This window comes from Neopelma chrysocephalum, unplaced genomic scaffold (assembly GCF_003984885.1).
Source record: "Neopelma chrysocephalum unplaced genomic scaffold, ASM398488v2 Primary Assembly neopelma1_97065, whole genome shotgun sequence".
In the NCBI taxonomy this organism is placed as follows: Eukaryota; Metazoa; Chordata; class Aves; order Passeriformes; family Pipridae; genus Neopelma; species Neopelma chrysocephalum.
Genome location: NW_020925707.1, coordinates 141,860 through 167,119, shown reverse-complemented (window position 1 = coordinate 167,119; position 25,260 = coordinate 141,860). Strand labels below are relative to the sequence as shown.

Sequence of the window (25,260 nt, the reverse complement as noted above, 5' to 3'; positions counted from 1 at the left end):
ACAAATAGCATTAGCACACACTGTTTAGCCACTTTGTTAACATAGTTTGGCTTAGTGTGTAAAAATGATTTGTAATAGCTGAAATACCTAGCATGGACCAGAAGAAAGTAAGGCAGTACTTAACACCAAGTTGCTTAACACCAAATGGTGTCAAATGTATCTGGAAATTTCTTCTTGCACTGTACCAATACAAAACCTGCACAAATAAAAGATAAATAAAGAAGAACAAATAAATTCCACAGCATATTTAAAGCTTTCTGACAATAATGTGATTTCTGTGTGTGACTTGCATAGACTGGACCACCTAGTGCATGAAAAGATTATTTTTATTAACTTTGTTCACTAAAAGCCCTTATGCTGTATACTGCAGCTTTTCAAAACACTGTTTAAGTAGGTGTTTTTTTTAATAAAACCAAGAATCAGTCATCATGTCAATACTCAAAGGCTTTGTGTAGAGGATAGAAATGTCATGCAGTTTAGGATTTAGATGTGTTTTGTAGGTTGCTTAATCCTATCCCACTGAGTATTCTCATCACCAGCACTGCTGAGCCAGAGGATCAGAAGTTAATTTCATAGGCCTATACCTTTACTGCTATCTTCATTCACTTGCTGACCCCAGAAAGGCAACAGGGCAAAAATAATCCCAGGAAAAGAGAAAGGTGTAAGGTTACTGTATCTTCTTCTCCTAAATGGTAAAATTAAACTCATACCATGTTCTATGAGATCCTTTCATTAGAATACTGGAAAAAAAAGTCTTGATTTCAATGTCCTAACAAAGTCTTTTCATTGAAAGTGAAGCCTTCCATTTATCACATTGCATAAATATTGAAAAGGTGTAAGGGTATTTATTTGTTTTCTTTACAAAAAAATGTCAGTGCATCTATAAAGTGTGAGTGCTGGATTTTTAGGCTGTCATTTGAAATGCATCTGCTACAGATAATGGCACAGATAATCTTAAACAGACATGGGCCGTCTGCTTTGGAGCCAAGGGTGATATAACAGTGTCAACAGAGATGCAGAGACGGGGAGAATAAGAGTGAGGGAAAAGTTCCCAAACTTAGGCTCAGCAAATTTACCGACCTTACTCTGCTACACCACTGCTGACCTGGGTCCTCCATCTCATGCTCAGGTACCGACTCCACGTACCCCTAGTGGCCTTGGATTGGTCATTTTTTGGTTTATGCTGTATTTTGGTTTGTATTAAAACTCTTCACTTTCATAGGTATGATTAAAATTTGCTAAATAACAGGCACTTTGGTAAGTGCTTTTTTTGCACAAAATCTGTTAATGTCCAACAGATTGAACTGTAGTTATCACCAACAACCACTCCACAAAGGCTGAGCTCACTGCAAAATATAACAGTCAGGTCTATACCATATATTAATGATTTATTGATCCATTAGAAAGTATGAATAAATAGAACCTTGGAAAAGATTCCGCCAATCCTCTCAGAATTAGTAGTAATTAATGATTACACCTGCTAAGAGTCCATTTTCCAAGTATAAAAATGCCTTTCCTGGGTGGCATTCTTGCATAGGCCAATGTACTACCAACAATTTTATGCTTTTATTTTGGTTTTGGGTTTTGTTTTGGTTTGGTTTTGAAGTAGCAACTTGCATACTGGATTTTATTATAGTATTTTCTTTGCATGTGGAAGCTGAAGTGATATATGTGTGATACTCATCCAGGAGATGAAATCATAAGATCTAATTCTTTTTCTGTTGCTATCAGCAAAGTTTGGAAAGATTGCTACTACCGGAACTTTTTTCCATTTTTTTGCTAGATTCCTTTAAAATGAAGAAATCCACTTTGGCCTTCATTCATTCAATTTCTGCAATGAGGCATAATATAACTAAATTATGACACAAATATATTTTTGCCTTAATTTATATTGATGTGATTTCCATTTCGTGTTTATACTTTTTAATGGAGGAAAGAGACCTGTGTCAGCATCTTTGCCACAAATTTGACTTCTAGTAATGTAATTCTGCATTTAATTTTATGTTTAGTTTTGCATCTAGTATTTCATTGCACATGAACCTTAACCTAATGGAGTGAGTTTGGTTACAAGTAACTGAATGCATATGTTTTGGGTAGCTCTATATCTAAATTCAGAGGTAGGTCTGTGCGGAGCAGTTACCTAATGCCTAGGGTGGAAGTTCATCTGAATGTTAAAACTTGCCTTTCTTGTTGAGAGTTCAGAGAACAATTGTACCTGTTCCTATTTTATCCATATTAAATTACCTTTGTAGCTACCTAGTTATACAGTTTTATATATATAGTTATAGATAATGATGGGTACACAAATCAAAATATAATTCTGTGACCCAGAAAATATTTCTTATGTCTTAGACAGCAGAGACATCACCTTAACAAAACCCTCTCAGGCTGTTGTATATTTGAAAGACTCCTAAGGAGAAACATGAAGTGACTGTGAGCTGCGTGGTAAGAGAAGCTGTGGTTTTACACAGACAGGGCTTGGAGAAACTGGCTTATATGGCTTCAGGAGTGTCATTATGTTATATTACATTGAAGTTTTCTGAGTGAGCCTGCACCAAGAACCACTGGCCTGGTGTTGGTGGTGGAGGCACTGTGCCCAACATAGGAGCAGAGAAAGCGGAAGCCTGCTCAGGTTCTTACCCTTCCCACTGTCCTCACTGAAATGGGGTGGTGAACATCACCCTGTGGATTTCTGCATTCATTAAATTATATTAATTACTGTAATTATTAATTACATGAAATGACACTGCCAGACCAGGCAGACTTCCAGTACTTGCCTATATAGGTGGGTTTTATATAGTGTTATGTTTGATCTGCTTGACATAAAATTGCTTCAAAATCCACCTGCCTGGCAAAGTTTCCCTGTCTCACTTCAGAATTTCTTACTAATTCCCTCAGGAAATTGCTTTGACATCTTACAAGGCTTTTCATTACTTACTTATCAGCCCATCTTCTCAGCTAACTTCTGCAAGGAGCCAAAATGCTTCTGTGAACACCTGAGCATTCACAGTCTGGAGGTGGAAGCCTAGTTAGGTCAGCATTCCCCATCTGGTCTGACCTGTAAGTACCTCCAGGCTTGTGGAGCTTACCCCTGTGTGCTGGCCCTGCTCTACAGGCAGAGCCAGTGCTGCCTTGGGATTGTGTGGAGGAGCAAGGCTGGAGTTCTTTTTCCCAGGTCCGACTGGTGGAGGGAAAACCGCAGAACTGGTAGCTGCTCCGCTGCCACTAGGAACAGGAAAGTGCAAAGGAAGTGAAAAAGCACCAGAGTAAAACAACAAAAAAAAAAACTAAAGTGCTTCTTCTAGCCATGCACTTTCCTCTTGACTCCCCATGCAGCTCTGGAGCTGGCAGCTGTCTGTATTTGCTTGCATTGGACTTGCCGTGCAGCTCAGACAGCTCTATCAAACACTTTGAGTGGTTTTGCAATGAGAAAGCATGATCCTGCAGAGCCAGCAGTTATTGCCATACAAGGGTACTGGAAAAGAATAGAAGTGATCTGCAGCCCTGACACAAAGTGGGAAACCTCAAAAGGGCATATATTCCATGCTAATTAGTTGGAAAATCTATGCTAACATAAGAAAACAACAGCTGAGAAGTTTATTGCTTTGAAAAACGGATGAAAGTCTATCCTTCAACAGCTCCTGTCATTTTTGACTCTGAAGAAATGCTCCACAGATAGCAGGAATGGGTCACAGAACAGGTCATATCCAAATCCTTGTGTTTAGTGCTGCAAACATGTCTTAGGTCACTTCTGGCATTAATCCGTTGGAGAGAATTTCCAAGAAGGAAAGTAACTTTTTGTTTTTCAAGTACAAGGAGAGCCAACAGTTTTAATATGCATTTCATGACTTACACTATCTCTTGCTGAAAATGGATAGAGCTGCATTATTGCAAAGTTCAATAAATACACCAAAGCATGGAAATCAAATGTTCCAATTGCTTACTTTGGAAATACATATTTATATCTGTATATCCTTTGGTGATACATCGGTATGCGTTGATATACCATCTGGAGTTTTATTAGCAGAATAAAGAACTAAATACTATATATAGTATAAAATATTTTTTAATTATATATATTGTGTTATATAGGCCATTACTCTCCCAAGTGTTATTCTTGTCTTAGAAATACAGTCTGTCTGAGTCTATTTAGAAAGCCCTGGTAGAAATTTTTGTGCCATTGATTTTTTCTGTTAACAGGAAAAAAAAAAAAAAAAGTTGTAACCCGCAAATGGAAATTCTAGAAAGCTTCAGATCTTACCCCACATGGAGTACTGCCTGCAGTTCTGATGCCCCCAACATAAGGACATGGAACTGTTGGAGCAAGTCCAGAGGAGGCCATGAGATTGATAAAAGGACTTCACACCTCCACTGTGAAGGAAACAGGCTGAGAGAGATGTGGCTATTCAGCCCAGAAAAGAGAAGGTTGTACGGAGCCCTCATAGCAAATTTCCAGTATCTGAAGGGAGCCTATAGAGAAGCCAGAGAGGGACTCTTCATCGGGGACTGTAGAGGCATGACAAGGAATAGTGGTACAAATTGAAACAGAGGAAATCTAGATTACGTAATAGGAAGAATTTTTTCACTGGGAGGGTGGTGAGACACTATCAGGTTGTCCGGGGAGGTTGTGGGTGACTCAACCCTGGCAGTTTCAAGGCCAGGTTGGATAAGGCCTCAAGCAACCTGGTTTAGTGGGAGGTGTCCCTGCCGATGGCAGGGGGCATTGGGATTAGATGATCTTTAAGGTCCATTCCAACCCCGTAACATTCTATTATTCTGTGATCAAATCCATATTTAACATGAGTTTGTTTTTTATTTTACTCTGAGAAACACTACCTATGAAAAGAGATCTCAAGTAGTCTCTTGAGGTACTCCCTATTCTCTCCTTGCACAGACTGGGAGCAAGGAGGGGCAGAGGAAAATCAGCTCATTATCTCAAGCCAGAAAATGTATGATTTTGATGACAGAGCCAAATTATACCTCCACCTGCTCTTGTTCACCTGCTTGTCAGATATGGAAGGACATCTAGTCTTCGTCCTCATTTTTGCCCATGTTTCCCTTTCTTGCAAAGTATACCTATCCAAAACAGTTTTAGCTTCCTGCTTTATGAATAAGACTTGTGTTCTGCTGTCCCTGAAGCTGTGGAAAGGCAGTAAATATCTATAGTAATTTTCATTAAAATCAAGGGAAGTAGGAAGTGTAAACTGCTGACAGTTCCTGTGAATATCACTTAATAGCAAAACCTGCTATACAAGACCTCTACTTCTGAGATAATCAGTTATCTGGTAAAATTGCTTCTGTGGTAATTTACCCATCTGTTATTCTGGAAGTAAAAAGCATAAAAAAAAATCATTGTGAGGTATTTACTGGGGTCGGTTTTAACTAAGGTGTGGTTGAAGATGGTGAGACTTTGGTTCCTTACAGCACTTTGTGTCTGTAGCTCTCTAGTTGGCTGCAGCATCCTGAAAAGGTTTTCCAAATAGTTAGAGAATGCTGGAGTGTACAATGAACTTATTCCCACCAGTCTTGTCCTAAAACACCCAAGGAGAATATATGAAAAGTAACAATATCTGTTATTCACAACCGTTCGGTTCCATCCAAGACAGTTTTTTGAAAGTTCCTTGCATTTATGACTTCTGAAGTTTCACAGTTCATGTTACAATTTTTTGTGGCACTACAGTCAAATAAATACAGCTAAATAAATAGTCCATCCAATTTCTCTGTCAGACATTACAGAGTAACAAGAAATAATGAGACAACAGTAGGCATAAGAAAGATTATGACACTGAAAGAATTCCTTAAGGAGGACAAACATTGTTATAACAATAACTTCTAACTGTACTTAACTCTTTGAGATTATCTGTGGTACCATGTAACAGTTCTGCAATAAACACAAAGTTAGCTTCTCTCTTTTGACTCTTCCTGTCCACCAATACCTACTTTCATTTTCCTGTTTCTTTTATCTCTGTGTATTTATCATTAATACACATAGGACAGAAATTACTGCTTTAACAAAAAATATCAATAGAAAGAATAATGTGCTGCAGGAATAGCACTTTATTTGACTTTTATATGGAAAGATTGGCCTGTGTACGGTGATGCTAGTATGTATGGTCTCTGAATGTATTTTTTTCAATTGCTTCCTTCCCTCTTTCAGCTTCCTTTCAGGTATAACTAGAGAATTATCTGGTCTGAGACTGTTAGTCAGGGATTCTCTTGAACTAGGGGCAGAGGCGGCAAAGGCTTTATTCATCCACCTTCTCTGTTTGAGAAGAAAATAAAAGCAGTAGTAGGTGTAGATTGTAAGGTGTGCGCTAAAACGTAGGGTTATAAATGTTTACCCTGGAAAGCAAGTATGAGAGCAAATATCTGAAAAATTTTGTGAAGCATATGTGCAAATTCATGACCTCTGATATTTCTAGGTCTTTACAGAAAATGCATCTGAAAAATACCTGAGAAATAACCTTATTGTGTTTGCTCTTCCTGTTTATTCTTTTCTAGTGTAAGGTTCATCAGTCTGTTTTTCATGGTATGTAATCTGGTTGCTTTCTCCTACCAGAGTGCTCCTCCATATAGGACAAGGCACAGGAAGAACCTAATGCAAAGAGGACCTCAAGGGATGATGTCCCAGTTCCCGTTGCCTGTGCAGGAAAGAAAAACAAAAAAAAAGGCAGAGGGGAAAAAATCCATGGGGAAATAAATGGGGCAGAGATGGGGAACAATGGGGTGCTAGTCTGGTTTGTCTGCTATTGACTGTTCTTGACTTCCTGCCGCCACATGTGGTTGGTGAGATTTGCTGAATCTGGCAGAGGTCTGTAACAAGGGGCTGCAGCTAGAGGTGAGGGGGAGAGTTGGAAGCTGCTTCTGCCTGCTGGCTCTGCCATATTTGCTCTCCACTTGTTCCCACCTTTGGTCTTGAACTCAATATTTCTTTCTTCCTCAGCTAAGCTGAAATACAAAAATAGAACTTTCTTGATATTTCCAGGATGACTACATTGGAAGGAAGTGACAGAATCTTATTCTAGCCCAATCTGCACATCTGGCAAGTTCAGCTAAGCCTCTGTATTTTCAGTACATCTTCAAGCTGAACACCTCTCTTAAAATTTGAATCTGTGCTCTTAAAACAAACAACAACAGCCAACCAAAAAAAGAGCCACCCTCTACCCCCTACAAAAATAAAAAATAAAACTCCCCAAAACCTTTTCCACCACTGAACTGACAGTGCTGAAAACAGAAGTACAAATAGCTGTGTGGGAGTAGCTACAAGTGTGCTGAGAGCTATGCAAAATATTTGTAGTGATTCCCAAGTATCCAAGCAAATCTGATTTTTAAAGATGTGCCAAAGTGTGTGAACCTTTCAGGTAAGCCTTAGCCAAGTTTAGACTAAATCTGAGCTGAGTGTAGTTTGCCAAAAAGGATTTATGGCTTTGGCTTTAGGCAGAAGTTGCAAGATTCAGCATGGTGTTGGCATAGCTGGTTCTGCATAAAGAGAAACTTGGCAGTTTAGACTGAAGTTTCCTGTGTTATATTAATATTAGGAAAACTTATTAATAAAGCGGAAAGCACAGTATTTTTTTCATTATTACAGAATATACCTGTAACCTTTGTATCTGTGGAATTAAAACTTTACCCCCCCCAAAAAAAAGAAAGCACTAAAAATAACTATATTTCAGGGAAAACCTGAAAATGCATTCTTCATTTAATGATATATATGAATTATTACTTTTCTTCATTCCATTTGTTATGGTGGCTTCTGTGCTTGTGTACGTATGTATGTGGTGGCAATTGATTGGTTCAACAAGTGTTGCCTGTCAAGATGGTATGAGTTTTGCAGTTCTCAATTACATTTATTTTCCTCAATCACATTTATTTTGATGTGAATTTTTAGGTCTTCAGCTGTAACTGACACAAGTCTTTTCCTGCAGAGCAGAATGGGGAGTAAATACCTCAGGAAGCAAAGTGCAGATAAGCAGTAAATGTTCCCAATAGAAACCATGATAAGATAAGTTGTAGGACTGGTAAGAATTACAATGGCTTCATGAAAACTGGTGCTTAACGGCAAATAAACAGGCAAACCCTTGATGATACTCAGCAGGTTCAAAGTCGACTTACTCAGTTGGCAGAGTTGCACTGCTAAGGACAGGGTTTTACAACAGTCACTTTGAATGCTAAGAAGAAAAGTTAGATTTAAACAGAAGGGTCTGATTTATGTTTCAAAGGTTAATATAATTGGAGAGCCATGAGTGGGAGATGTTAAGCAGTGGCTAAAGATGTTGTATCCCATGACTAAGAGGTTACTTCTGACATAAAAATAAAAGGATCTTCAAGCTATTCTCAAAATAAAATATGGTTTAAGAAGATACAGCAGAAGATACAGCAAAATAAAATGTACATTAAAGACTGCTTTTTGATATCTAAACATGCACAAAAATGCCATGTCAGCAATATATTACAATTATCTCTGAAAACAAGGAAGGAAAGGAAGCAGGAAAGGAAGGAAAACTTTCCTTGCAGAGGGAAACAGAATTATATGTTTTGTGTTTACCACATGGTTCACATTATTAATACTATTGCATGAATATTCATGTATGAATATTCATTTCCATGGCTAATCCAAAAATTATTAGGAAAACGGCATTATCAAATATATATCGTGCATTGTACAATGGCCGTGATTATGATTTCTTCAATATGATTCCTTTAATTTTGTGAGTAATTTTTTGCTGTACAGATACTAGCTTTGGAATGTGGTGAAACATGAAATTATCTGGATTAATCAGACTGGTAGTCTTCCCAAAAGCAGTGGGTACTTTTTATGTAAATGTGGGTTAATCCACAGCAGTCTTTGATGACCAGAGGTGGAAAACTACATAAGAAAAGAGAAGCCCACAACAGCATCCCTGGCCCTCGACAGCAGCCTGGGAGGAACAGCCTGACCATTAAATTGACAAGCAAAGGAATTCCTAGTCTGGTTGCCCAGAGTAAATTAGTGTAGTCCAGACAATGAATAAGATGAAAACTCACCCTTATAAAATTAAGAAAGCTGAAGTGAAACTAATCGAAATATAAACCAGCATGTAGAAATTACAGTAACGACAGAGTCTCAAAAGCTGATCCAAGTATAGACAACTCATCTGTAGTCAGAGGCACCTATTTTTTGTAAATTATTAGGGTTTTTTTAACCACTTGGCACCAATAAAGGTGTAACTGTAAAAATGATAGTGACTTTGTAGCCATGGTGACCTAAGGATCAGGATGAACCATTTTTGGTAACTGAATTCTTTTTGTGGTCTAACCCAAGATACCAACTTTCTTCAGAAACCTTGGTTTCACTTAAAATATCCTCCTTTGTAAAAACAACTTTTAATGATACAGTCATGTGATGATAGCAAGCAAAAACTTCCACATTAAAATAGGAACTTAAAAAGTGTCTCTGTAGAGTGCACACAATTTTTGTTAGTGCTGATACATACTCTGAAGCAGGTTGAGGAACTGTTAGAGTGTTGAAATTACTTTTCTTCCCCAAAAGTCTTTTTAAGATACTTTTGTTTTATATATAGAAATACCATTCCTCTAAAACAGATGACATTATCTAAATCCACTTATCCTTGGAAAAATAGGTTTTACAATTTCAGGGTGGGGTATCTCAGGCATGGTTAAAATACTTGTGAGAAAAGTATGATGTGTATTAGTTTTTTAAAAAAATCTAATGCCTTGGTGTGATTGTCTTTATTATATCAATAATAAAATCATGGGATACGGTAGTCATCTTGGTTTTCTCTCCATATGTAAAAGGGAGATCATGAAGAAGTTTGTTGGTTGCCTACAGTCTGTTGTATCCTTTCTCATTGCTATTCACACAGTTAATTTTCAAATTTAAACATACTGTAGTGTGAGCACAGTAAGTTGGAACACGCAGAGTTAGAGCACAAAGAAACAGAGAGACTCTGAGTGTCAAACGTGCAATGAAGGTTTTCTGTGGATCAATCCTCCAGGTCTGCATGGGATCTCATGAAGTAAAAAGTATTATGTCCTTTGTTGACAGCTGTGGAAGTCTGTCCTTAATTTACTAGCTTCCTACAGTGTCACTCAGAAGAAATAAATCAAGCTGTTGTGTAGGAGAATCCCCCTCACATCATGTACTAGGAAGTATTTCCCTTCTTCTATAGAGAAATTTCCACAGTCTCTTCGGGCAACTTGTTCCAATGTTTAATTACCCCCACATTAAATATGATTTCTTTATATCCAATTGGAATATCCCTGTTTCATCTTAAGACCTCTATTTCTCATTCTCTTGCCGTGGTCTTCTACCTTCTCCATAAATACCTCTTGTGATGTGAACTACCAGGCATAACCTAGGGCAGCAAAGAGGCTGTTCCACCTCACTGGCCAAAAAGGTCCCAGCGGACTTTTGCATGTGAGCTTTCTTTAAGACAATTGTAGCTGTGGTTGATATGGATAATTATTTCCCTGACAAAAGAGCAGATGTGTAGGCCAGCTTGCTGAGATGAAATAGTAAGAGCTTAATTGTCTTCCATTAGCATGTATTAGTAAAATAACCAGCAGCCTTTACAGACACTCTCTTGCAAACTTTTTTCAGGCAGGCACCACATCTGAGAGGAACAATAAGTTGCCTGTCTATGTTCCCAACATTGGGACAAACTTATTGTCTTCTTGAAGTAGTTCTCACCTTCCTTCATGGGAAATACATTAGTAACCCTTTTTGCTCTTATCTTTTATTGTGATGTTGCACTAGTACTACTATCGTAATGTAACCGTAAATGAAATGGGGTTAAATGTTTTGTAAGTAGCTCTGTGGGCCCAGTACACAGAATTTATGTAGTATTACCATTAAATCCTCCATAGTCCTAGATCTTTAGCTTACTTGTTCAGTCTGCTTTTATGGAGCCGAGGTCAAGCTCTTAGGTTATCAATCAGTCATTTCACTCTGAGACCCAGGTGTTTCTCATGGTCTGCCAGTATGTGCTTGTGAGCTGAGGAGAATGGCTCTCAATTGTATATGCAACAGCAGAGCAAACTGGCACTGGGCTGAGATTTTGGGGTTTGCATTTTGAGGTTAGGTTGGGGTTTTTTGATGAAATCTTCTTAAGAATAAAAAGATAATATTTGCCACAATTTTAACAGAGATGCCATTGCCTGTGTTACTAATATCCATACCCAGACCAACCTCCTTTCAATCCTTCTGGAGTGTGCAGGTTACCGGCAGACCTGTCAGCAGAAATTGACTGCTCTCTGCATTTCATACTTGGTCCAACCATCAAGGACAACGTCTGTGTGTCTCTGAAAAAGTACAGTGGTTCCAAACTGGCCAGAGTTGTTTATGTATTAAACTCAGAGAAACATATGTGACAATGCCAACAACCTTATTTTTGTAGTGATTTATGACTGGTTTTGCAGTGTTTAAGGTTGAAGTGAAAAAGAACATTATGGTTGTGAAAAGTGTGATGAAGGATGGTTCAATTCTCATATTGGTGCTTTTGAAAAAACCCACTGAGACTGTGAAAGCTCTGGTTGCACTGACACAACCTGAGTGTCTGCATCCTGCCTGTGATCTTTCAGATTAAATAGCCAGGGAGCTGCTGGTGCAAAAATAAATATAAATCAGTATGATTCGTGGCATCTTCATGTGTATGGTCATTGGAACTTGGTGCTGTTTGAGCAGGACTATTTGCCTTGTTTTGACTTCCTACAATTCTGTTTTGGTGGTTTCTAAGATGCAGAGTTGTCACAATAAGACCACAAAACCCTTTTGATACTTCAAACAAAACCACACTGACAGTACAAAGGAACTCACCTCTGCAGAGCATTATCCCCTTGAGACTCTATATTTCAATAAGAATATAGGTCAAAGAAAGTTCCATCCTTTTTCCAGCCAAGCAAGAAATTTTCTGCCCAGCAGCAATTCCTGTGAACGTGTATTGCCTACCTAGGAATGTTGTGTTTTATTAGGTATAAGGTTCTATTTGTAAGGCACTGCTGTAACATTTTGCAAGACTGGAAGAAGTAAAACAAAATTTTTATTTCTGTTATCTGTCTCAGCCTGTGACTCCTCCTGTTCTTATGCAGTCAAATAACTTTCCTGAGTCCATGTGCTCATTATGGAAGGACCTAGAGGAGCTGTTTCATCACCTGTCTGCAGAGAGTTAAATCAGGACTCCAGGCTGAGTTAAGGAAATAATTGTGGCACTTTATTAATGTTTATTTGTTTTAGAAGAGTGAGTGTCTACAGTTGAGGCTGCGCAGGAGAGTGACTTCTCATGGACCTTGTATGCCAATGCCTTATGTCCCTGCAATTTCAAAAGACAGAGCTGTGTAGCATTTTCAGCTAATGGGTTTTCTTGAAAAGCACAAAACCACTTGAAATTTGTGTGCAACTTTTGTGGCTAGGTCCTCAGAGACTGAATTGCCAGAGGCTGCTCCGAATTCCGTGTAGTCACTGTTATCTGTTCTTCTTGAGGTTTTTATCCTTTTTATATCCATTAAACAAATTAAAATAAATCCATTTGCTGGTCCCATTATGCTTGACCTACATCAGAGTCCCTGGATTTGTTTATGGAATGAAAGGACATTTTGGTTCCTTTTTAGTGTCTCTTAAATGCAACATGTGTTTGCATCAGTTTTTTGGAATGTATTTACGTACATGTATCGCAAAGAAATTTCCTCTCAGTGAACTGCTCTGAGTCCTCATGACAAATAAACAATAATCTGGAAAAGCGGAAAAATATTTTCTCAAAATAATTGTTTTTAACACTTTTCTTTAGTGGTTTGCTGTTAAAAAATTCCGCAGCAGAGCTTGTATAGCTTTATAGCAGCTGTAGGAGGGTTTTCCAGTGTTTGAACAGCTGAGTCCAAAATCCCATTGAATCCCATTAACTTCTGTTATGTGTCACTTGGGACCAGATGGTTTTATCATATAGTTTTAGCAATAGAAATTAATAATCTATGTATCATGAAGTGCTATTGGCTGGAAATGAGCATATATCTTGGGTATTTGCAGTCTCCAAGTATTTTCATAATTCCTTCCATTAGGAATTCACAAATATAATTATATGAAACTCCTTGCTATTTATAATCCCAGTTAGTAATTTCATGCCAATGGATACCTTTGAAATGAATTGTACTGTTTAGTACAATTGGTTTCAGGGGTCTAGAGGACAATGTTAAATACAAAAACCATTGCAAATGTAACTTTATTGCAGGAATTGGTAAGAATCCAGAAGTCTTCTTTCTGTTACTCTTTTGGTAACCCGTTCTTTAGTAATTATTGAAGTGGTTGATTTATCAGTTGGATTGGATTATTTTCCCTCAGTATAAGTGCAACTTAAAAATTAAAGTAAGTCAGATTTCCTATTGAGAAGTTAAATCACTGGATTTCTTTACAAACAAAAGACATAGTTATAATACTTTTCTTGGCTCAGTCTAAAGGTCAAAATTAGCAAGTTTTAAAGAACTGCAGAGGCATACAGCAGAGGCTTTGTGGTAATTAAAAATGAAGAACAGTGTTGAATTAGTGGATATCACAGAAAATCTAATTTATAGTTACAACTCAGTATCTGTGACGGCAGCAATGCAGTTTGCATGAGGTTGAAACTCGGGTAAGAATGCAAAGAGCCAGCAGGTCAGCAAGGAAATAAAGAGTTGTGGCTGCAGACCAGCAGCCAAATCCTATTGTAAAGGCAGACTTAAACCACATTTTCACTATGACAACTGTGAAACTCGAGTTGGTTTTGTTGTTGTTGAGAACTTGGCTTTGCTTTGCAACCCTGTGGGTTCAACCAAATAATCATTTTAAAATACTTTGTGTGTGTGTGTGTGTGTGTGTGTGTGTGTGAGCTTGTGTGCTTTTTAGCTAGAGGCCTCAGGATATAAACTTACTTTTAACTTTCAGATCTCTGATGGGCAGTCATGATGTCCCTTATTTTCCATAGAAAACTCTGATCTAATCTCCTTGCATTTTACAGGCTGATGTTCTTTTTCTCCCTCTGTTTCAGGGTCTTTATGTCTTCGTGGTATATTTTATCTTGCACAACCAGCTGTGCTGTCCTGTGAAAGCAAGTTATACTGTAGACATGAATGGGCATACAACTCCAGGATCAGCGTTTTTCACACATGGCAGTGGTCTGCCAGCTGCAGGAGGAGAGATCAGCAAGTCCACACAGAACCTCATCAGTGCTATGGAAGAGGTAAGAGTGCTCTGTAGTGCTCTGTAGTCATTAACTTGTGTATTGAAAATGTACCTGGAGGTTTAAGTGGCAGTTCTGGAGTGTAATATACAGGAATGAAATGCTAATTATTGAAGTTTGGCTTTGGGGCGGGGAACAGTTTTATTTTTAGTTTATTTTAGCAACAAAAATTGTTGTCTTTATCCATGGCAATATTCTTGGAACTTACCATTCCCTGATATCCCATCTAAAGAAATTCCCCTTTTCTACTTAAGTCAGAGGCTGATTAAACTGTCAAAAGTAAGTAACGAGAAATCAAAATATCAGGTTAATTCTTTCAGCTTACTGTAGATCTTAGATGAGCTTTAAGTCATTAATTTCTCAAAATTATGATGTCCAAAATTTCTGGAAACTATAATAGAATAAATTTAGAATAAAATGGAGAGGAGAGGGAGAGGTTCAGAGAGGAGAGGTTCAGAGAGGAGAGGTCCAGAGAGGAGAGGTTCAGAGAGGAGAGGAGAGGTTCAGAGAGGAGAGGTTCAGAGAGGTTCAGAGAGGAGAGGAGAGGGGAGGGGAGGGGAGGGGAGGGGAGGGGAGCTAGTTGAAAATTTCCAGCTAAACAGGTTTTCCAGGAAAAACACTCACTTGATGGAATTGAAATATTTCAAGAGAATATGTCCGTCCTAGTCATAATTTTTGTGGAAACCAAAATACTTCTGTGGCAGCTGTTTTGCCTGTTTTTCTACCTGCTTCACTGTAGGTTTGTATGGATTTTAAAGCTTCTCAGCTGCCTCCTGACAGACCACTAAATTTACTCAACTTCTCCCCGGTTCAGGGAACAGCACAGCTTCTCAGCCCTGCACAGCAAGTTTTTGTGTTCCTGAACATCTAAACAGTGGATGAGTATTGAACCAAGAAAATATATTTTGATTGGCCTAAAATATACTTTTTTAGAGTTCAGCATTTTGGCTTTTCATGACATTTTAAGGAGCAGAGAGACTTGCAGAAACACCTCTTTACTTGTTAACTGAAACTCTAATATTTTGTGCAGCTCCACCTTAAACTGAGTGTAGGAGAAGTTGATGTCAAAACTGTAAGACATCACTAGAAGCTTCAAAGACTGGCAAATTACTTTAAAATACTGTATTGATAAACATGGGAAGTGGTGGATTGCCAGCTGTAAATCATGTAATGGAAATTAATGATGATTAGTTGCTATAGAAGGGAGAGGCAGTGCAGAAGCAAAGGCAGTGGTAAGAGAGGATTAAGCTGAAACCTTTCAGTACTTTACTTTCCGTACTTTAAAGTTTTCCATTCTGGGGGGAGTGTTCAGAAATAGCAATATTTTTAAAATTTTTTGCTGTAACTAGGACAGACATAATAAACACAAGGTAAAATGACTTATAATTGATTTACATGTATGTAAATATATATGTGTGTGTATATATATATATATATATTATTTATTAAAAAGAAAAAAAGCTTCCTGGTTCACTATAGAAGTGACAGAATAGTTCCAAAATCTCTTTGTCTTCGGTTCAGCTCTGGTCTTAGTTTTCAGTTTCTATACTATAGTTTTGATGATTACTGCATTTTTGTGTCTTTTTAAACTCTGCAGGTGCCTACAGACTGGGAGAGGGCATCCTTGCAGCCTGCTAGTCAAGCTAGTGCTGCCTTTAAGCAAAGTCCACAAAATGGCAATGTTTTCCACCCTTCTGGAGGATTTAGTACCAGTTCATTGGTTGCTGATGAGGAATCACAAGAGTTTGATGACCTAATATTCGCTTTAAGGACTGGTAAGTGACTTTCCTCCTTTCCCCTCAAAGTTCATGTTGTTATGGTGTCACCATTCTATGAGCTTCAGTTAAGGAGGTCTCAATATTGAGATTTCCAATGAAAATCTGAAAGATAAGTCAATGTGGCAGAGTCACAGCAGTGATACCAGATGAGATCTGGCAAACAGCTGCATCAGGCATCAGGTGAAGTACAAATGGACTGGCTTGGAAGTAGGAGGTCACGTGAATCATGTGAAAGATTTTTGGGGATACCATTGAGCCTCACAAGAGACAACATCAAGGTTCTGGTGACATTACGAGGTTAAGTCATCTGGCACACCTAGTTTCAGGAGCTTGTTCCCTTCAGTGATGTCCAGGAAAAGTCAAACTGGATGGAAGACTGGGAATGCTGCTAATAAAGAAATATTTGTATTCAGTAAGTTCATAATGCTGGATATCCTAAGCCAACTTCCGTTGCAGAAAACTCCTCTAATTGTGCAGCTTCAGAGGAGGCCATGGAGAAGTTCAGACCGCTGGAGCAGCTCTGCTGTGAGGAAAATCTGAGAGAGCTGATTTTGTCAGATTGGAGAAGAGAAGGCTCTGAGAAGAGCTTAGAGACCCTTCCAATACCTAAAGGGGCCACAAGAGAGCTGGAGAGGGACTTCTGACAAGAGCATAGACTGACAGGACAAGGGGGCAATGAAAGAAGTCAGATTTATATCAGATATTAGGAAAAAAATTTTTGCTGTGAAGGTGATAAGGCTCTGACACAGGTTGCCCAGAGAAGGTGTGGCTGCCACATCCCTGGAAGTGTTCAAGGCCAGGTTGGATGAGAATCTAAGCATCCTGGTCTAGTGGAAGGTGTCCCTGCTCATGGCAGGGGATTGGAAATAAATGGGCTTTAAGATTCCTTCCAACCCAAGCCATCTTCATAGGAAAATCTGTTTTGTAGCTATTGATTTTACCTAGGCATTTTGCAGACTACATCTACTTTGTTAGCAGTTAGAGGTTTTCTTTGGCAAGACTTTCAAAGCTAGGTGCAGAAGCCTACGGTTGCAAACCTTTTTTTAGGTATGTAAGAAGGTAGCTTTTACTTTTTAACTCCTTCCTGAATGCTTTGAAGGAAACCAGAAAATTTGTAGGTAGTTAATAAGATACAAAGCCATCCACATCTAACACTCCCACCATCATACAGTATTTTCTGCTTAAGCAAATTGGTTGGCATTAGTAAACTGCAGAAGACTGAGACTTAAGTAATAAAAAACAATCTAGGTAACAGCAGTAGTTGTAATTCAACACAAATTCATCACTTCATTATTTTTTCCTAAGTCTTCAAGCTCCGTGCCTAGTTAATATGTTTTCAGTTATTTTAAAGGCACTGCGTATAGAGCCAACTTTTGATTATCTTGCCTAAATTTTATTGTTGTATTCTTTATTAATATTTTATTATTTTATTTCTTATGAGCCTTTTGTATTAATGTGATTTGAAGCAGAGACCTCGGGTCACATTTGGAGGAAAATATTTTTGTTTACATTACTGATTCAAGTAGTGTCTTACAATTTTAACTCAGTGCTTATTCCTGTGACCAAACTGTGTCCCCATTACAGGAGTAAGAAACCCCATCATTTCTAAACCAAATCAGTTGTCCCATCTGGTTCCAGCCCCACACACAACATTTGAACAACTGAAGTAGTAGTGTGGAGGTTAGAGCAGCTTTGACCAGCAAAGCAGATGTTTATCAGCCATTATCTTACACACAAGCTGTAGCTTAACATGTACTTAATAATAAATAAAATAAACAAATAAATAAATAAATAAAGAGGTTTTCTGTAACTAAAAATCTATTCTATTATTTTTATCTTGTTCTCCAGTCCAGTTCAGTGCATGGCCAACAAGAGGGAGGCAGGGAACCACATGGAAACAATAAAAAGAGAGACGAGGTGGTGGAAAATGTTTTTTTAAAAATCTGTTTGGCAATACAGGCTTATACTGCCAAAGTATTCACTGAGCTGTTGTCTGACAGGAGTTTTATGATAATGGTTAAGCTAGCAGGCACTGAAACAAGGTCATCTCATGATCTCTCGGCAGCACATTTCTTCCTCTCTTGCTTTGTTGCTTGTGCTCACATGAAACTGCCTCTGCTCAGGTTCAATTTCTCCTCTTCTCCCTCTCCCCTCCTCTCTGCCTTGCCACTCCACATCAGTTTGATGCCCTTGAGCACCACTCCTAGCTCCAAGGAAGTGGTGGTCATTGGCAATTGGAAGACAAGCACCTCTTCTCCAAGTGGGCTGAAGTGTATGGGCAGCTGAGACGCCTTCTTGCTGCGCTGCTCTCACCTGTCATTTGCTGTGTGAGGTGCTTCTCAACCCTTTTTAGACCAGACTTCATTTCAGTAGACTGAGAAGTCCTCATTTCAAGGAGGCTTTCTAGAAGAGCAGGGAGAAGGTGCTTTGCCCCACATTAGCTAGTTTTATCACTCCTAAACTGTGGGGTGGAACTGTTGGGTATAGAGGAAGATTAGAAATGCTTGATCCGCTATTGTTTGAGCTTTACCTTTGATAAGCTGAAACAGAAACCTCCATTATTTCTGTTCCCTGAAACTGTCAGTCTATAACCAAACTTAGCTGTAGCTGTGCTCAAATATTAGCTCCCACTCTGAAGGTTAAATGAGGATCAGCAGTGATTAGCAGAGGAATATGTAAAAATGTCTTTATGCCACTTTGTGCTTCATCTGTCATTTCACTCATAGTCCTTTTGCTGTAGTTCTCAGCTCTCTGAAGGTGACTTGACTTATGCTGTCTGTAGCCACAAGGTTTAACCTTGCAGCCAGGATCAGTGGCAAAGAGGGTATAATAACAGCAAAGCTAAAATTTCGTTCCTGCCCTCCTGCCTCTGCAGCTGGTCTCTCTCAGCTGCAGAAATGAAGACAGGTTAAAAAAAAATCAACCAAACCCCCCCAGCAAAACTTTGTTCTTTGACTCTCCAGTGTTTAGTAATTTGCAGTGTGCACTGCAGCTCCACAAATAGTTGTGCTGGCACACTCGGCCTTGCTGCTAAAGGAATGTGTCGTAGAACTGTGCACTTAGCCCTTGGTTCCACAGTCATTAATGCTGGGCCTAATTACAGATTAACCCAAAATATGAACTGGGTCAGAGGGACACATACAACTGCAGTTCTAGAAAATCAGGTGGACAGCAGTGTACCATTTCTTTGCCAGCCTTTCATGCCAGCTTTATGCAAGCATCACATGGTGGTAGGATTTTTTTGTTTGGTGTAAGAAATACAGAAGCTGGGCTTCTTGTATCATAGAGCCACTGTATCTGAATGTCTTATTGATTAATTCCTCCTTTACATCAGATATGTTCATGTCCGCACAGAAGTAAATACATTGTTATGATTCACTCTGCTCACTACATCACCTCATTTATTTTATTTTGTGAATCTTTTGGAAGGCCAGCCAGCTCCAAGGCAGCTTATGTGAAGGAAATTATGGAACAGTTATGGTAGGAAAAATTATTTAGGGACATGTCCTTCTCATTAATATGTGCTAAAAAACTTTTTTTTTAATCTTTATGAATTTCTGTTAATTTATTTATTTTATTATATTTAATTTATGGGGTTTATATTGATTCAAACAGCTGAGAAAGTTATTTATTAATTAGTTTTTGTTAATTGAACTAATTAACTTCAGAAGTGCTGCTATTTTGGACTAGATCTCACTTTCCTCTGATTTCTTGTGCAAGGCTTATATTGATAGGCATTTTATTAAGACCACTGCCTTCCAGATTGTGACAGAGTTGTATGTTACTGTCATTGAGGATAAAGCCCAATATATACCAGAATTCTCTAAGGACCTCTACTCTTGTTAGGGCTGGGGAGTTATAAAAGGAGCCAACAAAAATAAAAGCAGATGGAATCTGTCCCAAAGCAGCGAGCTGCCCATCAGCATTGCTCTAAAGCATAAATACCATAAATGCATAATAGCTTCACTGATTTCTGAGCTTCCATCTATATTCCCATATCCTACAAATAGTCCTGTCCTCTCCCCTTCTGTGATGCACAAAACCAAAACAATTAATTGCTTTGGGTGAGATGTGAAATCAAACACAGCAAAAGCCTTTGAGAGAGGCCCAAACCCCTCCAGTGGTGATGGAACACCCACCATGGTACTTTCCAAGTATATATTGAGCAGTGTCAATGGAGGATTCTGCTGCCTTCATATCTTAGTGTATTTTTACTCTTAATATAGACAAATGTGACAAATACTACATAAATATTTCAATATTTCTCTAATACTATGTAAATATTCTAATAATTTTTTGATATGGAGAAGATCTACTGAGTAAGTTAAAAAGCTTATGTAAATATAGTTCATCATGGCCAGGCTTCGCAAACGAAGATTTGGGAAGGGCTCTACCCACATTTGTTACAAGCGCGCTGGTGGCTAAAAAGGCCAATACAAGATAGACATGTCCGGTTGCAAAAAGCACAGCAGAAAGACTCCTTAGCTGGAATATTCTGCAAGACACGATTCTTTCTGCGTTTAAAAAAAATATAATTACTACAGTAACAATGCACTATAAAATGATTCATAGTTTTCAATCTAATACAGGTAGGGTTCCAAAGTGAGCATTTTATAAGCCTTGGTGACACCATTGTAGGTGCCTGGTTTAAGAATCAAGCATCTCAGGTAGCCATCATGAACAAGAGGAAACATTTGAAATTTCAATTCTGAAAGGTATTCAGTGCAGCATCCTGGAGACTGTCTGTCACAGGGCAGATAGATTGTAGATGGTAGCAAAGAGCCAGATTTGTGCCCTGCCTAATCAGCCTGCATAATTTTTGTTTTGAAGCGTTCACTTAACAGAAAAAAAAAATGAAAGGAAGGGTTACCAGTTTGCCTATTCATTCAGCTTCTCGTCTATGGTTGTCACACATATGCTGCCTGATGGCTGTTGAATGTGACTGTATAATACCCAGGAAGCATTTTTAGTTCAATCTGAACTTTATTTATAGTTCTCTGGATGTGACTGTTGGTGTCATTTCTGTGAAGTCAAAACCTGAAAGAAGAATTAAAGTTTGTTTGTGTAGCTTATTCATATACATCTCAACATATAAATCATGACTAGTTCAGAAAGCAAGATGGAAGTGCTTGAGAGATATGAGTACGAAACCAAACTCAGTATCCCTTAAAATGTTTTAGTGAAAGTCTGAGCTATCTCTGAGCAAGCAGATGTCAACAGTCAGGCATGTAGGGATGCACTGATGGTACCGTCACCAGCAGATGTCAGTGGAGGGGCCTATCTGGGTTTGAAGCCTGGGCCATGACTTTTCAGCTAGTCCTTCCATACAAAAAGAAAGGAAGGCAGGCTTCATTTTCCTGTCTGTTTTTCTTGAAATAGTCCCTTCACAAATCAGGGAAAAGTAATACTCTCTGCTATGTACCTGCCCCACGACTCTAGCATCTCTACAGGAGTACATGATTTTTGGGATCTGATTGAGTTTAAATTCTGCTCTAATCTGAGAACAGGATGTACCAATGAACTCTGTGAAACTCCATTGTGTAAGCAGTCATACCCTTTCCAGTCTACTGGCTGTTTGGTAAACTAGTATCCTGGTTACATTTCAGTGCTTATTTCTAAAAAGGATCAGCTCTAACATGGTTTGCATTATCAGCAGAACAAGGCCCTTAAAAACCCAAAGTACCCTTCTTCAGTCTCTTGCTTACCAAGTTCCTGGTAAAAATCTCTGTAACAGAAAAGATCTTCCCTTACTTTGCACAGAGCACACACAAAGCTTGCACATATATGACATCTTAGAATATATATAGTGTAATACTGTTAGATCAGTATCTGATCTCTTTACAGTGACCAGCAAAAGATTCTTTAACAAACCCCATGCTGAATAATTGCAGTATAGCCACTGGTAAGACAAATACTTTTCAAACTCCAACAGCCAGTGTTCACCTCAACATCATTAGGATGATCATATTTATGATTTTAAATGTTTTTAAGTAATTTCTTTTTCAGTTTTTGAAATTTTTACCCTCTTCATCCTGACTAAAAGTCGTGAATGAATTTCAATGTTAATGATACTACATAGGAAGTATTTTGTTGTTTCTTCATTCAAAATAGTTTATTTACTTGTTTTTTAACTTGCTTTTAACTTGTTCTTCCATCCTTCCATGGTAAATACAATAGTCTGATTTATCTTCTTTATTACATTCATATTTCCTTTCTAAAACAAATAATTTTAGAGAAGATAAGGAAAAAACCAAATAATTTGCTTAAGCAGTTGCTGTTTTTCCCAGGACTTTCAAGCAGCTTTTAGTTATTATGATCTGGTTCAATGAAAAGATTAAATGTGCATATAAATTTAAATCAATAATACAGCTTCATCATCTTCAATACACTTACAAACCATTATTTTAATGACTCAGAGCCTAATCTTGACTTTGTTATTGTATGTTGATGGATTTTTACTCCTGTCATTCTCTGACAGTGCCTGTTGGTTTCTCAAGAGCTTGGGTCATGCAAACCAAAGACCAGGACCCACCAATGTCAGTGACTACATGTTCCCTCCATGACCCAAACACCAAAACCTGGTGTAAGAAGGGTCATGGTGCAGCATACTCACTTTTCACCTGGATCATAGGGCATGGACCCAAGTTTAGCCCCTATTAGGACCTTGTCCAGATCTCTGCAGGAAACGTGCCTAGTCCTGCAGGTTTTTCTGCCCTGGTTCTCTGGACTAAGCTCCGTATTCAAGATTGCAACCTGACTTCCCACAACAAAGTAGCATCCTACTGCTCTCCCCTTTACAGTACTTCTTTACTTACTTGTGGGGTGGTAGGAGGAAATGTGCTATGGGAAAACTTGTAAAAGCAGAACAACAGAGAACTTAAAAAAAAAGATGAAGAGACTCCGAGAAAGAAAATGAGCCTTATCTTGTTTTTTTGTTGAAAAACCCCAAAACTGAAATGTCAGCTGAGGCAGAAATAAGAACTGCACCGTACACCTGGTAGAAACTCTTGAAAATATTTTTCAATATGAAGTGCAAATCACTGCCTCTCACAGCATACCTTGTTCAGGGCTGTTTTGAGCCAAATGTCATTCTTTTGCATGTAGTTACAGATCTGCTTCTGCCCAAAACAAATAACAAATAACTTCCCTCATAAGTGACATTACTGTAAGTTTATGCCTGAAATTAATCTATCTTGAAATCATCATGCCTCATACTACTGATGTTCTCACCAATTTTAAAGCCTAGATACCCTACACCCTAACAAGATCCATGTATTGTCTTGTTAGAATTTGCTCTACAGCTCAAAGACAAGAGCTGAAAAAGCACTGAAGTTTATAGTTCCAACACGTATTCTGTGAAGAAATAGTCTGAAAATAAAATACGCATTTCATAAAAACTAGTGCAGGATTATGTAATCAATTCAAACCTCCCCCACAAAAAAAAAAAACAGATAAAACCAAACTAAAGCAAATAGGAAGCAACAAGCTAGCAGAACTCCTGTGACAAAAGGATGGAGAAGGTGGCCTCACGAGGTCTCTTCCACGCATGTTTTGGAAGTTTCTATGGACCAAAGTCTAGTATTCTCTTGTAGTAGAAGGAAAACATAATGCACCAGTTTGTGGCACATGTGGGTTTAAAGTGTCTTTTCTGATGTTGAAATTACAGTCCTATTAAAACAGCTGGAATTACAGTTTAACAGGGAAATTGTATCATTAAAAATCAATTCTTTATGAAGACATCCTTGGAAATATCAGACTCTAACAGCCGGACCATGAACTCAGCCTAAGACAGGCTTTGATTTATGCTTTTCTGATTTCAAGGCAATCTCTGAATAGCTATTATACCATTTACTGGGACAAATAAAATGACTGACAGTGGAATTATGAAAAAGTGTATCTGGATGGTACAAAAACATGTCAGATAATGTTATAATCCATGGATTCAGAAGGGTAGACTAGTAAGAGGAAACTTACCACATGACTGTGGGGTAGGGAAGCATTTCGATAATCAGAAGAAAGCAGAGTGGGATATGATATCCCCATTTCTGTATTGGGATTTCATTCTCACTGATTCTTATTTTTGTTGGTTTTCTCTATTGCAGGTGCAGGTCTCAGCGTCAGTGATAACGAGTCTTGTCATGGCAGCCAGGACGGAGGCAGCATGGCTAACTCCCAGATCGTAGAGCTTAGGAGAATACCCATAGCAGACACTCATCTCTAACTCCACGGCTTGCTTGGGGGTTTTTTTGTTGGTTTTGTTTGTTGTTTTTTTTTAATTCAGGCCTCAATATTTTTATATTTGTACTTCCTTTTGCACTAAAACGCTATATGAAACTGTAGTAGAATGCTGTGATCTTTACTGAACGTTTAGCAAGGAATGTTTGCTTGAGGTTTTGTATATCAGAAAACAAACTAAACTTCTTAGAGTGGCTGAGCATCAGTAGATACCATGGGGATTGGCCTAGATTTGTATTCTGTAGGTAGATGATACATTTCACAAATTGTAGCTTTTTTTAATTAACTGTATGTGTAACACTGATTAATAAAATCAACAAAGTCTGTTTGATACAAACCAGTCTGTTATTTCTGCTCACTGCTTATGAAGATGGAAGGTGATGCAAACACCCTATTGGACAGGAAAGCTTTCCAATTGTGCAGTTGTTCTAAGATGTACTCTTCTCACTGTTTTTTGAGTACCCAAAACTGTAAACTTTACACATTCTAATAAAGACACAAGTCCTGAGCCAGAAAGCTTGAAATTTAAATTGTGACATGATAAATATGCAATGATCTGAAACATACAGAGGAAGGGAGAGATGGAAGTCCTGTCAGCAGCTGTGTGCTGTTGACTGCTTTACCTTGCTGGTTTTATCATAGTAAGCTCTCTCACTCTTCTTGCAGTTAGAAATAAGGGGGTGTAGAGTCCCAAAATCAAATACCTGCAGAAAGGAGTCTGAGCAGTCTCAGCAAAAGGCCTTGGGCTACAAAAGCTGGGGAAAAAACCTCAGTTTGAGAACCAGACAAGATATCACCGTTTTGGAATGTCCTGCCCAGACCCAGAGAGACTGTACTCTGATTTTATCAAGCCTCTGCATAAAATCCATTGTTGTTTTCCCCCTCCCTATGTATCCTGTGTATTCTGTAAACATTGGATATCTGTCCCCCATGTAAATCCCCAAAAATGTAATCCTAAAATAAGTGTTTTTTTCCCCATGATGTAAGTGCTAAACCCAAAAGGTGTAACTTGGGTTTTTCTCTTACCTCATTCTTGTAAAACC

At 38.4% G+C, this 25,260-nt stretch overlaps 1 protein-coding gene across 2 annotated transcripts in view; it reads left to right on the top strand.

Moving 5' to 3' along the window:
* Positions 1-24,550, top strand: part of ADGRV1 (adhesion G protein-coupled receptor V1) — a 266,144-nt gene extending 241,594 nt beyond the window's left edge. For both annotated transcript variants that reach the window (XM_027671225.1, XM_027671226.1), the window contains 3 exons: positions 14,013-14,204; positions 15,802-15,979; positions 24,085-24,550. In XM_027671225.1, the coding sequence (XP_027527026.1) occupies positions 14,013-14,204; positions 15,802-15,979; positions 24,085-24,203 (489 nt within the window). In that variant the 3' untranslated portion in view covers positions 24,204-24,550. The remainder of the gene's footprint in view (positions 1-14,012; positions 14,205-15,801; positions 15,980-24,084) is intronic.
* Positions 24,551-25,260: the final 710 nt, after the last annotated feature.